This window comes from Excalfactoria chinensis, chromosome 5 (genome assembly GCF_039878825.1).
Source record: "Excalfactoria chinensis isolate bCotChi1 chromosome 5, bCotChi1.hap2, whole genome shotgun sequence".
Classification (NCBI taxonomy): domain Eukaryota; kingdom Metazoa; phylum Chordata; class Aves; order Galliformes; family Phasianidae; genus Excalfactoria; species Excalfactoria chinensis.
The window spans coordinates 9,389,359-9,404,165 of NC_092829.1; the positions used below are offsets into that span (position 1 = coordinate 9,389,359).

Below are 14,807 nucleotides of genomic sequence, written 5' to 3' on the forward strand. Positions count from 1 at the left end.
AGCTTCTTCCTCTCGTACACCTCACAAAGAAGGTTCCTCAGCTATATATGCATCCACTGTTGCACTAGTACATGCCATTACCTTCAGGTCTGGTCTGTGCAGGTGACATTGAAGTTGTGGAACTGAATTCCTCCATGTGGAGAAAATGGTGCCCATTGACATTCATGGATGCTCTGTAAGGAGACCAAGGAGTGGATGTCAGTGCATTGAGGTGGTGGGTGGTGCAGTTCAGTGGTGGCAGAAGCAATGTGAGATAGAGAAGGTTCTCAGCTACAAAACAGTCGCAAATGGTATTATTGTGCTCTTTGTATCTCCTGTAGTTTCTATGGAAATAGGAGGCACTGCTTTCAGAGAGACCTACAGATACACATAGGAAATAGTTGTCGGATGTTTGTTCTTGCACATGTAAGCCAGTGCTTGTTTCCTCTTTTGCTCTGGTGCTGTGCAGGTCTCAGAGAAACCCCATTGCTTTGCCAGCAGTTGCACTGGCAGTGCATTTTGCCACTCAGACTGCTCAGAATGATCTGTGCATTCTTCAGTATTTGCATGTCTCCAGTGTTATCTTTAGTGCCTTTCACTGTAGGTGAATGGGTGAGTCGGGCAGCAGGCCAGCTATTGAGTGTCGGTGGTAGCATTCATCAGTGAGCTGGCAAATGGTAGCATACTGCTGCCCAGGGAGTCCTTCTATGTGGTACTTGCTTTTGGGTCTCGCCACACAGAAAGTGTGCTTAATAAGTAACAGTGCACACAGATGATGTTTCAAGGTAAATACTGTACTCCTCTGCCAGAAAAGTTAGCTATGCCAATAGGATCAGTATCAGTGCAGCTGCTGGATTCCTTTTCTTCGTGGCATTTCCTGCTGTGATTATTCTTTAGCATGGTAATACCTCTATCATCATGTAGGTAGTTATTGAAAATCCTATATGCCAGAATTATTTTTTCTGTGACTGGAGCAAAATGCAGAAACCATGGAATGCATGGTCTTGGTTTATAACAAAAATAGCAACTGTTTCTGTTCATTTAAATCTTTAAGGACTTTGATGTGGTTTATATGATCTAAGTAAGTCCAAGCACCATTGAGATATCTGACTGCAAGTGGTCTGGCACTGTGCTTTACTTATGCCAGAAGACTTGTGTCAAACAGAGCTAATCCTGTGACTGAGTTATGTCTTCAGAAAAGATATGGGGTTTCTTTGTTTTTGTTTGCTCTTTCAGAAGCATTTGTATACCAACTTTAAGTTTTATAATACAATCTCAGCTTTATTAATAGACTTAGCACCTAGTCATTTTTGCACTGGCAATCGATCTCAAGGAAGTTCAGGTGTTGCTGGTGTTGTGCTAGTATGTGTAAGTATGTGTCATTTAACGAAACGCTGACCAACTGTGAGACTTGATGGCTCAGCATGGAGCAGCGTCCTACTCAAGAGACTCTTCTGCAAGATCTGTGAATGCCTTGCAATGGGAACTAGGCAGTGCTTCTCTGGTTATTACTGGATTAAACACCAAAGTCTTGCACCACTGAATTTGCTTGTGTAATGAATGCTGAGTGAATGATGAAGAGTCGAATCATTGAGTAAGAGGCAGGCAGGATAGGTGAAGTAAATGTGTCTGTGTAGCGCATGTTGTGAAGATGGAAGGTGGGACGTGGCACAAGTAAAATGCTCAATGATATGCCATAGAGCACAAAATGTTGCCTTTCTCTGTAAACAGAAGAACTTTGAAGTTTGGCTTCCTATGGATTTGGGATCTGCCTCCATTGCTGGCACAACCCCTTGCCCTTCCCACTGCGCTGCCTTATCTTTTCTGATAGACGTTTTCTTTCTTCACTTGGGGGTTTTGTAGTCACTGTACTGTACTTATAGCTCCCTCCATGCCTAGGGATGACAAGGTATGTCCATTTTGAAGCTCAGGCTGCAGATTGCCCAACTGTTTTCCTGCTACAGCCTTTCCTTTCATGGGGATGACACAGCGGGTGTCTTTTCTATCACCTTCAGTCATTATAAAACTGGGAGTAACTTAATATCTTCGGACATTTTAAGTGAAATTTCATAAATGGGGATTAAGTATCTGAGCTGAGATCAAAATTTAGGGGAGGGAGGAATGGATACTCTGCCAAAGTGTGATCCTTTATTTCCTTAGGAAATCAAACTGAGGAAAAAAAGCATTTTCAGGGGTGGATAAGAGGAAACAGGCTAGCACAGGAAAAGGGAAGCAAGGATCTATAGTTGGAAGAAATTAAAGCTGAAGCCAACAAAGGATGGAGGAATTAGCAAAAATTTACATTTCTGAAATCGAGGGAAAGTTTCATGATCATGTAAAGAGAGGATTGTACTACTTTAAAACTCAAGAGAGTGGGTTGTAAGAAGTATTTATCAGCCCTCATAAGCTGGTTGGGGCTACCTGGGTGTGGGTGTCTCAAGACATGTATACAAGCACTAACTTGTTAAACCTGTCAGCCTGCTGTTTTAGTAGCAATATCACAGGAATGCTGTTTCTTTGAAAAGGGTGCACAAAGGGCAAGCAAGTTACTTGATTTCTAGAATGTAAGTTAGGGGTGGTTGAGGGAAATGGTAAAACTTGCTTCTCTTTCATGTTCTTCCTCCAAAGAAAACAACATCTTAAATGAGATATTGGATCTGCCTGACAGGAGTGTGGCTCCACAGACAGTTATCTGCATTGTTTTGTTGTTTCTTTGACATGGATATTATGCAATTCTCACAGTTTCCTACCATACCTTTTTGTACAGGGAGCGGGTAGATAATGGGAGTGTGGTTTCTGTGCGACAGACGGTTTGGATGTGCCTCCTGGGCAGGTCTGCCTGAGTGTTATCCTCTCATTATATAGCTTTAAAACCTAGATCAGTTCTGATATGTGACACTCTGGGGCAGGGCAGTATATGGATGTGTTGTCCACAGAGGTGATGGAAGCTCCATCTATGGTAGTTTTTGAGGGCTGACCAGACAGAACCCCAGGTAATCTGCTCTGAAATGAGCGATGACAGTGATGCGAGCAGGAGGCTGGTCTGGAGACCTCCCGAGGTCCCTTTCATCCTGAATTGTCCTGTGATTCTGTGCTGGATACTTACAGTTGTCACATTTATTTAAAGCACAAAGTTGCCAATAATAACAAGACATCAGATGTTCCTGAACATTTGGCGGCTTCCACTCAGTGATTTTTGTGACTCTGGCTTTCTGGAACCTTGCACTGCCAAACAAAACGTGGAGTCCTCAAATTGTGGCTGTTGGACTGTTCCACCGCTGAAACAGGAGGTGCCATAAGCCCACAGGTAGGCTTTGGTCCATTACGACATAAAGGCGCTACCTTTTGTGATTCTAGAGAGTAACTTATTAACAGAATCTGAAGGGAAAGTACAGCTCCAAAGCATCGCTGCCCTTGACTGGGGCTGGAGTGCACCTGCCCTGCCCCATTGCCATGTCACATCACCTTGCTGCCACCTCCTGCGGCGCCTGGTCCCTCTAAACGGATCCATTTGCAAACATCTTTTGTTGGATGTCATAATTGACTGTGGTGTAGATGTATGAAAGAAACCTAAATCACAAACCTATTTACCTATGGGCTTCAAATTATGTTTTCCAGTTATTCAAATTGATGTTTTCTTTCTGTGTAAACAAAGCATTGTGGTTCCATCTATCAGGAAAAGAAGAGAACATGATTGGAATATATTTTGTGGAGAAGAATTGTGTCTTTCATATATACCTTAGTTTTCAGTGAAGAAACAAATGTTGGCATTTCATTCAATTTATGAATATTGATCAAAACACAGACTGTGACTGTTTTGTGTACTATTCTTGCAAGCAGACGTTTCTTGGCTCCTTAAAATCAGTAGTTGTTTTTTTTTCCCCCTATGTGGACTCGTGGAGAACATCCTTCTTCCAAGCAAGTGCAAGTACAATAGTGCCAAATCAGCTTGAGTGAGAACACAGTGATGCATACAAATCCATTGCACATAGAATGCCTATCCCAAATTTTGCTTGAAGTTTCAGTCATGAATAAACAAGCTCATGCAGTTACTCAGAGCTAGAGTTACCCTGACAACAGTATATATAACAAAATTCAGTAGTTGCTGCCAACAAAACCCCCAGTACGGTTAATGCTTTTGTTTGCCAGGATAAAATACTTTCATTAAGTATTACATCAACTCAAATTGTTAATATTGGGATAAAAACTAATTGCTGAAATGTAATAATTCATTCCAGTGTATGGGAAAAAAAAACTACTTTCAGTTCTCAATTTATAAAGCAGAAAAAGAAATCTGAAGCCCCTTAAACTGATTCTGTGTTAGTGGGCGTATTGCTTGGCATCATCCTGGCAAGGACAAATGGTGTTCTGATACTTGGTGGAACAAGTTTGTGCACCCTCAGTCTTACTGTGTGTACGCTGCTCATTTGGATACAAGGCAGCTGAGGAACAGCAGCAGTCCTGAGGCGAAAACAGGAAAGCAGTCTAGAAATGTTTTTTTGATGTAACTTACTAAGAAGTAGGAATTGTGCAATCCAGTACTTGAAAGCAGCAGGCTACATACTGATATAAACAATGTTCTGCTCCAAAATGTCAATAAAGCAAGTATCAGTTTAAGGGAATTACTGGCTTGCTGCCTCCTCTGGGCTCTGATTTGTTACATAAACTCCATTTCAGTATCTGTGATGATGAGATTGTGTGTGTGTTAGGTTCTGCTTTCAAATTTTATTTACTTTTTGGAAACTTTAGAGATCTTGAAAAGATCTGAGTTTGTCCATTGGGGCGAAGCACTGTCCACCTTGTTGTCCTGTACATTCAGATGTTTGTGTTTGGTACTGTATTTTCCAAGAGTTGCTACTGAAGTTCCTGTGTTTACTAACACCAGCATTTGCTAAATACTTAAATGCCAGCATTTGTGAAGGGCATGAATAGCTTGTAACAATGGTGGCTTCCTTTTAGGAGGGAAAATGGTTTTTTCATTTCTATGGGTTAAAAAGTCGTTTCAGTCCACAGTACTTCTGCTAACAAATGGGGATGAAACAGCAGGATTGACGCAGGACTTGTGCAGTGCTCCCATAGAAATGGTGGTGAAGGAAATGGAGTCTGCTTATCCCGCCATCTTGAAGGATCCATTTCTTAGGGATATAGGACTAGTGCTTTCCTCTGCAGATATGGTTTCTTTCAAATTTAAGTTCTTTCCCAAGAACAGAAAAAAAAAAAAAAAGCCAACATAGCTGTTCTTTAGTGCTGATATGTCTTTGTTTTATTAGCAGCAGTGTGTTTTTGCTGATGTTTTTTCTCCCATGTGGCCTCATGGAGTACATCCTCCCTCCTGAGAGCAAGTTGTGATAACTGGGCAGGAGTTGGCAATGCCCATCCATACGTTTGGGTGAATTGTAGTGGAATCTGTAGTTTTCTTGTTGTAAAATTAGGAAAGTTCATTTAATTTCTATGTCTGTTCTAGTTAATCTCGTGCTCTGCTCTAGTGGATTGCAGCTCCAGAGGGCTGAGTAGTCATGTAGTTATTAGGGCTGTGTCACACACTGTGCTTCTTGGTCATGGATAAATGGTGTAGATGAGCTAATTTAGACCAGAAGGTCGAGATAGTGATTTTGTCATAAGACAAAAGCTTGACTATTTAGGGAACTGAACTTCTTTTTAGAATTCTGTTAATTGTATAGAGCTTTTTTTCCTCCTATTTGTATGTTCTAGAAGTAGTTGAAAAAATTAACCAAGTACTTCAGATTTCTGTCTGATGGATTACCTTGACTTAGGAAATTTCTGTTAATCGAGTTTTCCTTTTTTTCTTTTCCCCTAAACAGCAAGACCATTTACAAAATTGGTAAAGGAGATGCAGCTTCATCGCGATGACTTTGAAATCATAAAAGTGATTGGACGAGGTGCATTTGGTGAGGTAAGCTACTTTGTAACATAACTCCCATCCTTTGTTCTTCTGATTTCTTGATGCAGTTGACCTGCATTTGTCCTAACGACAAAAGATTCAAACAGATGAATTAAAATATTTGCAAATGTGGGATGCTGGCTATTTACTTTGAAGCAGAGCTTCTGTTGTCTTCTATTCCTGTGATTAGCTGCTTCTGACTTCATTGGAGCAAAGCGCCTATTCAGTGTGTGAGAGCTGAGTGGTCTCATGTAGCAGCTGCACAGCTGACTTTGGGATCCTTTCTTCCACTTGCCATATGTACTTACTCTTCTGTGCTGCTGTAATTTAACACAACTGGGCTGCTTCTATGGTAGGAATGCAAAGGCTGCTCCACCCATCTGCCCGTCTCTGTAGCAATCTGGTAATGCAGAACGACGCATTAGGCTGCCTCAGAGGCTGTTCCCTGTCATCTTTGAAGATCAAAGGCTGCTGGATCTGTTTTTTGGAAGGCAAGTTGAATCATGCTGGGATGATAGGAACGCCTTGTGTTTTGAGGACTTGCCAGGCCCAGAACCCTGGACTGAAGTTGTACTTCTTAATATGCTTAATGAAAGTCTCATCAATCACAGAAGCTGGAGAGGGCCTGACCCTGGCAAAAGTGTTCATGAGCATATTCCCTCTAGGAGGCACAGGATACCTGAGATTGCTGGAGAACCTCAGAACAACACTTTCTGCATTTGAATACACATAACTAAAGGTACAGCTGTCAGCAAAACAGATGATTATGTAGAGGATTTCTGGAAGTAAAAAATTTAGATTTCTTTCAAGAAGATTCTTTTGTTGTACAACAGTAAAGTCAAGTAGTGGTGGCCATTATTGGCTCACTCAGACCCATTAGCACTTGGTTGCAACTTCTGCTACCGCTGGCTAAGGTTTATCTTCAGCTGCTCTCTCCACAGAGAGCAGAACTGTGTGCTGTGCAGGACTTTCCATTCAAGCATGTTGTGCCCTTCATATGTCAGACTTTCACAAAGTGATTGTGGAGTAGAGCTATCATAGGCAGACTAGAAATGGAGCTAGAAAAATGCCAGGGCCTTACTCAGCCTTGGTTCAGAAAGCAGTGAGGTTTCTCTGTGTATGTGGAATTGGTAGTAGATGAAATAATACCTTTAGATCAACAACATTTTATTCAGGGACCTCTTGTGGAAAAAACAGACACCTACAGAGACAGAAATTCGTGTTTCAAGAATATATACTAATCTTTACCATTCTGTAACAGTGTAGTGCTTTAGTTTGTATGTAGTTACAGTGAGCATTGCTGTTCCAAATACGTGAGTGTCTTAATAAAATGTCCAGGTAAATACTAAGATCTTGATGAGTAAAAAGTTAACTTTCTAGTGGAGTTTGAACTCTGTGAGTTGCAATATTTGTTTTTAAAAGAAAAATTACAATCCATTGGTTGTTCCATTCAAGTGTTAGCTTTTGTCTGGAATATGTTTCTTGGGCACGACTTTTAGGCAGAATAGTACTGCAAGAACTCACATGAGAAGACTTTAAATGGGAAATGCAAGTTGGTAAGTCCAAGGAAGGAGTGTAGAATAGAAGTCTGAGCAAAAAGGTATATGGTCAAATAAAAGGACCCAAAAAATCAAGTCAGTAATAAGTAACTGTCTATATGTCTGTTAGAGTTTGTCGAAAGCAGTAGTGTAGCACAGTTCTGTAGACAGTGAACCCACTGTAGAATGGTTTTGCTATGTGTGACCTGGATTTCTTTTGGAGGAAACTAAATGAGAACCTTTGTTCCAGGTATACACAAAATGTGCTTCTGACCCCAATGAGTACGTAAAAATCAGTCACTGGTTTTAACTCTTCTGGCAGCATCAAAGCATGTTTGGTCTAGGAGACCAGACTGGATACACTCTGAAGAAAAATTCCTGAACTGCATATAATATTGATGGAAGGCTCAGCATGGGCTACTTTGATCTGCTTTTTTTGGTCCTTCTGTGCCAAATTACTTGCTGTAGTGACTGTGACCAGATCTGATATCTGAAGAATTTTAGATTAGTGTTTTGGCGGTTTGTCTTTTGGCGGGATTAGAAGGGGTTTCTGGACCATTTCAGAACGAAACCTGTGAATGCTATAGCTATCAAAAATGATTTCGGGACAAGGGAACCTTTCATTAGTGACTTGCAGATGGAGCCAGAATTAGGAATGCCTTTGCCAGAATATTCCTCTTAATCCTAAAATCAGTGAATATATAACAGTAAACCCTTTTCACATTGCTCTCTGTAACTTGCACACAGAAACAGGATTCATTTCCTGATGCTTTTTTAAGTTCTGATATCTAGCAGGAGAGGAACTATGTTGTAGAATGCTTCTAAAAGCAACCTTGGACTTATAGACAAAGTGCTCTGTCAAATGTTGAGAATTTACATGCTTTTATGTGATGAAGTAGAAGTCTTGTGTGATGTCGTAAAGCTCTAAAGCCTTGTTACCGCTTTAAGGGAGGACTTGCTCTGTGCTTTGCAAAATTATGATCTTTTCTACTTAGGGTTTTCCCCAGCTGGAATTCTCAATACAGCAGCAGATTAAGTATGTCTGCTAACTTTTCAGTGATTTCTGTTTGTACTTGTTAGGAGGTTTAGGATGGCTTTCCTCAGCTTTGAGTCAGGAGGTGTATAAAAGGTATGCATTCACTGTGGAAATTTTTGCTAATACTATTTGGGGTGCATGAATTAATGCCTTCCATATTATTTCACTTGGAAAAGCATGACCTGTCTAAAGCAACTGGTAGATTCTGCCCCTTCCCACTTCATCTCAGGGAAAATGAAGTTTCAAAGAAGTGGAATGATAAAGCATCTTTATTTCATCCTTCTGGAGCTGTGAGAGCTCACAAAGTAGGTACCGTTAGTTATCTGTCAGTTTTACATTGTCTTGTTTGCCTTTTAAGTGAAAGGTTTATAGTTGTAGCAGCTTGAAAATTTTTTGATCAGTTCAAATTATGCAGGAATCATTGATCCAAGATTCACTGATCTTCATTCCCACTTGCCAGAAAGTAATTTTCTCATGGTATGGTCATACACATATAGGAACTGTGTTATACTTTAGTTAATGGGATTATAGTGGCTATTCATAAGGTTTCTTTTTTGTTCTTGATTATAAACAAACAAAAACCTATTTGCTCAAAATACAGTTGTAAAATATTGTATTTGTTGAAGTGCGTAAATAATTTGATCAAAATTAAACTAAGCATGTTCCTGCTAAAAATAAGTAGTTTAAATTAACAAGCTGAACAGCTAAATGAGGCAGACTTCAGAAAGGTTGAAAACTACGTTCCGTTCTCCTCAGTGTCTATAGCAGCTATACCCACAGTTTAGCTACTTGAAACTTCTTTGAGAACCCCAGGGGTTTTCAGTCTTACCAGAGAACTTTTGCATAAATCAGTAGCTTTGAAGAAAGATAGCTTAACCCAAATGAAGACGTAATAGTAGTTATTAGACAGGATCAATTTTGCCACACAACATATAAGACCAAGAATTGACCAAAAAGTGGATTGAGATGGCGTGTGTGTCCCTCCATACAGAGCAGTATCTAATTAAAGGCAGATTGATAATCCCCAATGGTTGTGAAGTTATGCAGTGTCTTTTTCTTTCTTTTTCCTTTTCAAACCCACAGAACTCAGCCTGATTCTTCACGCTTTTTCCAGCAATATGAGAAGAAGAAAACAGCTGGTAATCCAAAACCACCTGAGTGAACGTTCTTAGAGCAAAGGAGAATTGAGAAAGCAAAAGAAAAAATATTTCTTAAAGTTCTCATTATTATGCTAAGACAAAAATAGCCTAGCTCAGGACCTGGAGATTTCTTCTGAAGCCACCTGCCAAAACACACAGTTCTCCTTTTCTCATAAACTTAGCCAGCTACTTTGCATGCATGGTAAACTACATTTCTGAATATCCTTTACGGGAATATTTAAGGCTCTGAGTCCTGGAGTCACTGGCTTAAGAACTTCATTAATTGTCTTCAGAAGCTTCATAGTTATGAAGAATAGTTTGGAATAGTTTGACTGTGTCTGTGACAGCTAGAATGGTATAATAATTTGAAATGTTGACTGTAAGACGGACAAACTACTCATGGTTCTTAGCCATCTCCTATGGTGTACGCAGGTGCATATACCTGACTGGAACATTTTTAGGTGCCCACATATTACTTTCACTCTTTTTTTTAAATTGGCTTACATATAGATACATATTTCCTTCCAGAAGGAATAAAACAATAGAAAACCCTCTGAAGTAAAATCAGAACTAAAATGATTTTCTGAAATCTTAATTCTCATTTCTCTTCACAACTTCAATGTCCTATCTTCATGAACAAGAACACTGTGCAGGGTCTGGTGTCTTGGAGAAAGTGTAAAGACTGTAAGAACAGAATGGAGAACTACTCCAGTTCTTAGACTTTTAAAAATACGTATATCTCTGTAGCATGAAATTTGCATGTGGCTGTCTGCTCCTTTTGTCTGGAAACACTGTGGATCATTATTTGAAAGGAAATGTCTTAGGAAACTTTGCTTTGTGGGATTGTGTCTACCTGAGAAACGTAGACCAACCTAGGATGTGCTGACTGTGTGCTTGGTGCTGCCTCTGCCCACCAAGGAAACCTGGATTCCTAGTGCTGACATGTGGTTAAAGGATAGATAGGACGAGTGTCCTGTGAATGGAGACCATGTCCCTAAATACTTGCACTTGCTCCTTTGCAAGCTTCAGCTAACCTCATCAGCAACGTACTTATTAGTCTTTAGCATCACTTTTCCTTATTTTGTATAGAGGGCTATTTAGATGCTTGGCAGTAGATTAAACTTTTCAGTAGCAAGCTGCTGTTGAGGGAAGAACTGTGTCAAGATGTATGTTGTTGGGGAACTTGCATTGTATAAAAGTGGCTGACACCTCCTGGAAATTTGGCAGTATCGGACCCAAACAATTGTTTGTTTTCCTTCCCTTGTTTATTAGTAAGGGTTTTTTTTGAGTGAGCAGCACTTATTGTTGTTGCAGCGGAAGGGTGGAATTTGCTTAGCATAAAAATAACTAGAATTCTTAAATTGTCCCTTGTAAGCATCAGTTACCTACGGATAGATTGTAAATATTTTTTTCTGTAAATATTTGCAGACTTGATCCATGTGATATTTAGTAATTTTTTTTAATTTTGCTTTTAATGGCTTAGGTTGGAAGGGACCGTAAGGATCATCTAGGATAATGCCTGTAATCATCTAGCAATAATGCTCGCTACCTCTACACAAGCTTAGCATCCTAGCTGGAAGCAAGACACCTAAAAGTGTTTCAAGAAGAAAATAAATTGTGGTTGGCAGAGCAGGATTGATTCTGTGTTCCACGGGTTTCTGATGAATTATGTGGTTCCCATTATTATGTGGCTAAGAATGTAGTTAGACTATGAAGAGAGTATGCAAAAACTAAACTTCCTATTGACAATCACTGTTGGCAGTGTGAGGCAGTGCTCTTTATGTTTTGTCTGCACCATATCCTCAGATTTGGGGTACCGTGTTCAGTTGGCTGCATCTCGAAACCAGGGATGTGGTAGCCTGCAGACTGCCCCTAAGATTGCCTCCCCTGTTGGTGACTGCTACTGAGTACCCCAGAAATATTTAATTAGCTTTGCGTTACTACACTGCTCTCTTCACAAGTTGTTTTCTGAAGTAGAAATGGACAAAGAAGCTGTTTGCTTTTGAAATTGCTTCAAAAGAGGCTGCTGCTATCTATGGCCCTTGCCAGCTGGGTGGCTGTGTGGAAGCAGGCCAGCTGCATGGAGCTGGATGGACAGCCCACACAGACAGACCTGCCTCGTGCCACTGCACTCATCCACGCTCTGACTGCTGAGGACAAGCCCTGCTGTTGCTCAGGGCCACCTTATGCAGAATCTTTCTTTTTGGCACTTAGAAATTATTTCTTATTTGCAGGACAGAGATCTGTGCTGTCTGCTAAAAACTATTATTTTGCTTTGGAAATGTGAACCATGGAATATGGACACCACCAAAGTTACTCTGGTTGCTCATTTTAAATGTAGGGTAGACAAAAAAAAAAAAACTAATGTAACAGTCCAGACCAGTTTTTCCTCCACAATGCAGTATTTAAACTGTTAACTAATGAGCTATGTGTCAAATATTTCTCATATCCAAGAGTGTTGGGAAAATAAAGCAGTTCCATCAGTGTTTTTTTAGTAGCATGTACCTAAGATATCAAGAGCGTGAAACAGAAATAGGGAGTATAAAAGAGGCATCTAGAAGCATTAACTGGGGGAAATGTCTGTAATATTCAATTATGGGTCTGGTAACAAGACATTGCAGGTAAATTGTTTACATCTGAAATGACATTTTCTCTTCTCATGGATGAAAGGCTTGTCTAAAACCTCTGCTCAAATGTCTGCAGCCATTTCAGGTTCCTGCCAAAGGTTAATTCGTAGCAATTTTATACCATTTTATCCATGTAATTTTATTGTCCATTAGCCTAAGCAGCTCTTTCATCATCCTTATTAGTGTTGTCCTTTCTTCCAATTTTATTTATAGGTAGCAATCATGTCCCCCTTTTTGCTTCCTCTAAGCGAAGCTTTTTCAATCCCGCTGTTGAGAAGCACTTTAGTTCCTTGGCCATCTAAATAGCTCTCCTTCATACCAGCTCCAGGTTGGTCATCTCTCTGAGGTATGGCTGTATGTAGAGTTTCCAGTGGTTTTGTGTTTCCACAAGGCAGTAACATTCCCCCATCCCAGCTGGTGATTTTTGCCTATCAATTGCAGTACCACATGTGCCTTTTTCTTGACAACCTTATGAGCTGTTCGCATAAGTACTGTCAACTAAATGTCCACCCATCTCCTTTAGAGATGATAAGTTCTTTTTATATTTGCCTCAAAATCAGTGTGATTTCCAAGAAGTCGAGCACCAAGGAATCCATAAGCTTCCCAGTAAAAAGTATTTTTGTTAACTGTCTTAAATGTATTCTGGAAATTCAGTCTTGCATTTAAATAATTTCTGCAGTTTCTTGGACCATCCTTACTATTTACATAAAACAAAATTTGTGATTTAATACTGCTTACTGTTGCTGCTCATGTCACCCGAAGGGCAGAGTCCAGTTCTGGGAAGTTCTGTCATGTTAGTTGAGGCTGATTTGGCTTGGATTCCTACCCTATAGGTTTCATCGAGGCAGAAGAGAAGGTGGAATTTGGTCTGGGATAGCTTTACACGTTACCGCCCTGAATGTCAATATCAGATGGCTTCTGAAGAGCGGAATGCAGCAAGAGGCTTTTATGAGACCATTTGAGAAACAAAAAATAGAGCTCTTGCCAAAGTGTAAAAGGGTTATTTCTGCTATATTGGTTTGGTTTTTATTTTATTGCAGTACGGGGGAAGCAGAGCTTTGAGGCAAAAGGTACTAGAAGAAATGAGTGGCAGAAATTCATACAGACCTGATAGTGTTGTGCATAGTAGTTACCACCGTTGGCTCTCACTTCTGCGTTAGCTCCAGCTCTCATACTTTTTTCTGACACATATATGCTTTAAGTTGGTTGAAGCATAGGCAGGAAGATTCATTAGGTTTTCTGATGTCCCTGAGGAAATGTACTTGAGCTTTATTGCAGTGTTTCTGTTGCCATGAATCTTGATGGCATGAAGAGTCCTAGGGATGGTGCCAGCTGATCCCTGTGCAGGCTTGGAAGGGGCTGCACTGAGGAGGAAGGGCCAAACCCCTGCTATCTGAAACTTTTCCTTATCAGTTTGCAGACTTCCTCAATAAAACAGAATCACATTTCTCTGTTATTGCTTAGTATTCAGAAACGTGGGTGCTCCACTCCAACCGAGCCTGTGGAAGTTAGACATGTTGTAACTTTTGTTTTGTAGCTTGACGGAAGTATCAAAAGTAACCTCTGTGAGTCAAGTGTATTTGTATTAATTACCAACACCCCATCCTTGTGGCCAGGTATGGCAAAACAATTGTAGGGACGGATCAGAACTGCTCCTTCCCAGCTTGCAGCAGCTGTGGGTTCAGGGACTTCCTAACCACACCTGTATTCTGTAATCAGTAGTTCCTGAGGCTACTGCCATGAGTGTTTCTTGGGAATTAAGAGCGTACTTAAATAAATCCTGAATGGTTACTTACGTGTCCACAGCGACCTGTTGTAGAATTTCAGAGCTGTAGTAGGAGGATAGTACTTTATTTCATCTTACTACCTTTTTACTTCGTTTGGTGCTTTTCAATTCCTGAAATTTTCAATCTGAGCAAGTAGCAAAACTTCCCTTCCGACTTCAGTGAGAGTTATATTTTGTTACAATGTAAATAAATCCCCATGATTGGAAGGGAGGGACTGAGGAGTCAGGTCCTTTGAGGCCAAAAATGTGTTACTTGTCTGAGACATTTTCTGTACCTTCAGGTTTCTTTTCCTTATAAAAATTCTTGTCACTTTTCTCAAGTGGTTTCCTATTTTGGGTACGTGAGATTTTCTGCTGGCATGAGAAGCTGTCCAATGCCCCCCTTACACCCATACCATCAGTATGTTTCCTGATGCCATAATTTGACAACCACTTAATGTGAAGATGCAAATGTGCACTTTCAGTAATTTCACTTTTTCTTCCACAGAAAACAATTCTCAAGAAATTTTAGTTGAGTTTCCTTAAGCAGTCCTTGTCTTTGAAAACAAGCAGCACTGATATAGATGGCAACCGGGCAATTGCTGTGTAGGTCCCTCAGATTCTTCTTCCTTTCTACATCCAAACCTGTTCTTATTTATGGTATACTTCTTAAGTTTGCACAACTTCTCACCTGTGCCTTCCACAATGCTGGGCTCACCTTACACCTAAATGGTCTAGCATGTGTCATTGTTAAACTCGTGCTGCCCTGCAATGCTATTGAACAGTGATGGTCTTAGAATGAAGTGCAACGGATGCATGTC

The 14,807-nt window shown here is 40.3% G+C and overlaps 1 protein-coding gene across 4 annotated transcripts in view; it reads left to right on the plus strand.

Annotated features, from left to right (window-relative positions):
* The window catches only part of CDC42BPB (CDC42 binding protein kinase beta), an 84,001-nt gene that overhangs the window by 18,833 nt on the left and 50,361 nt on the right, over positions 1-14,807 (plus strand). For all 4 annotated transcript variants that reach the window (XM_072339403.1, XM_072339405.1, XM_072339404.1 and 1 more), the window contains exon 2: positions 5,802-5,893. In XM_072339403.1, the coding sequence (XP_072195504.1) occupies positions 5,802-5,893 (92 nt within the window). The remainder of the gene's footprint in view (positions 1-5,801; positions 5,894-14,807) is intronic.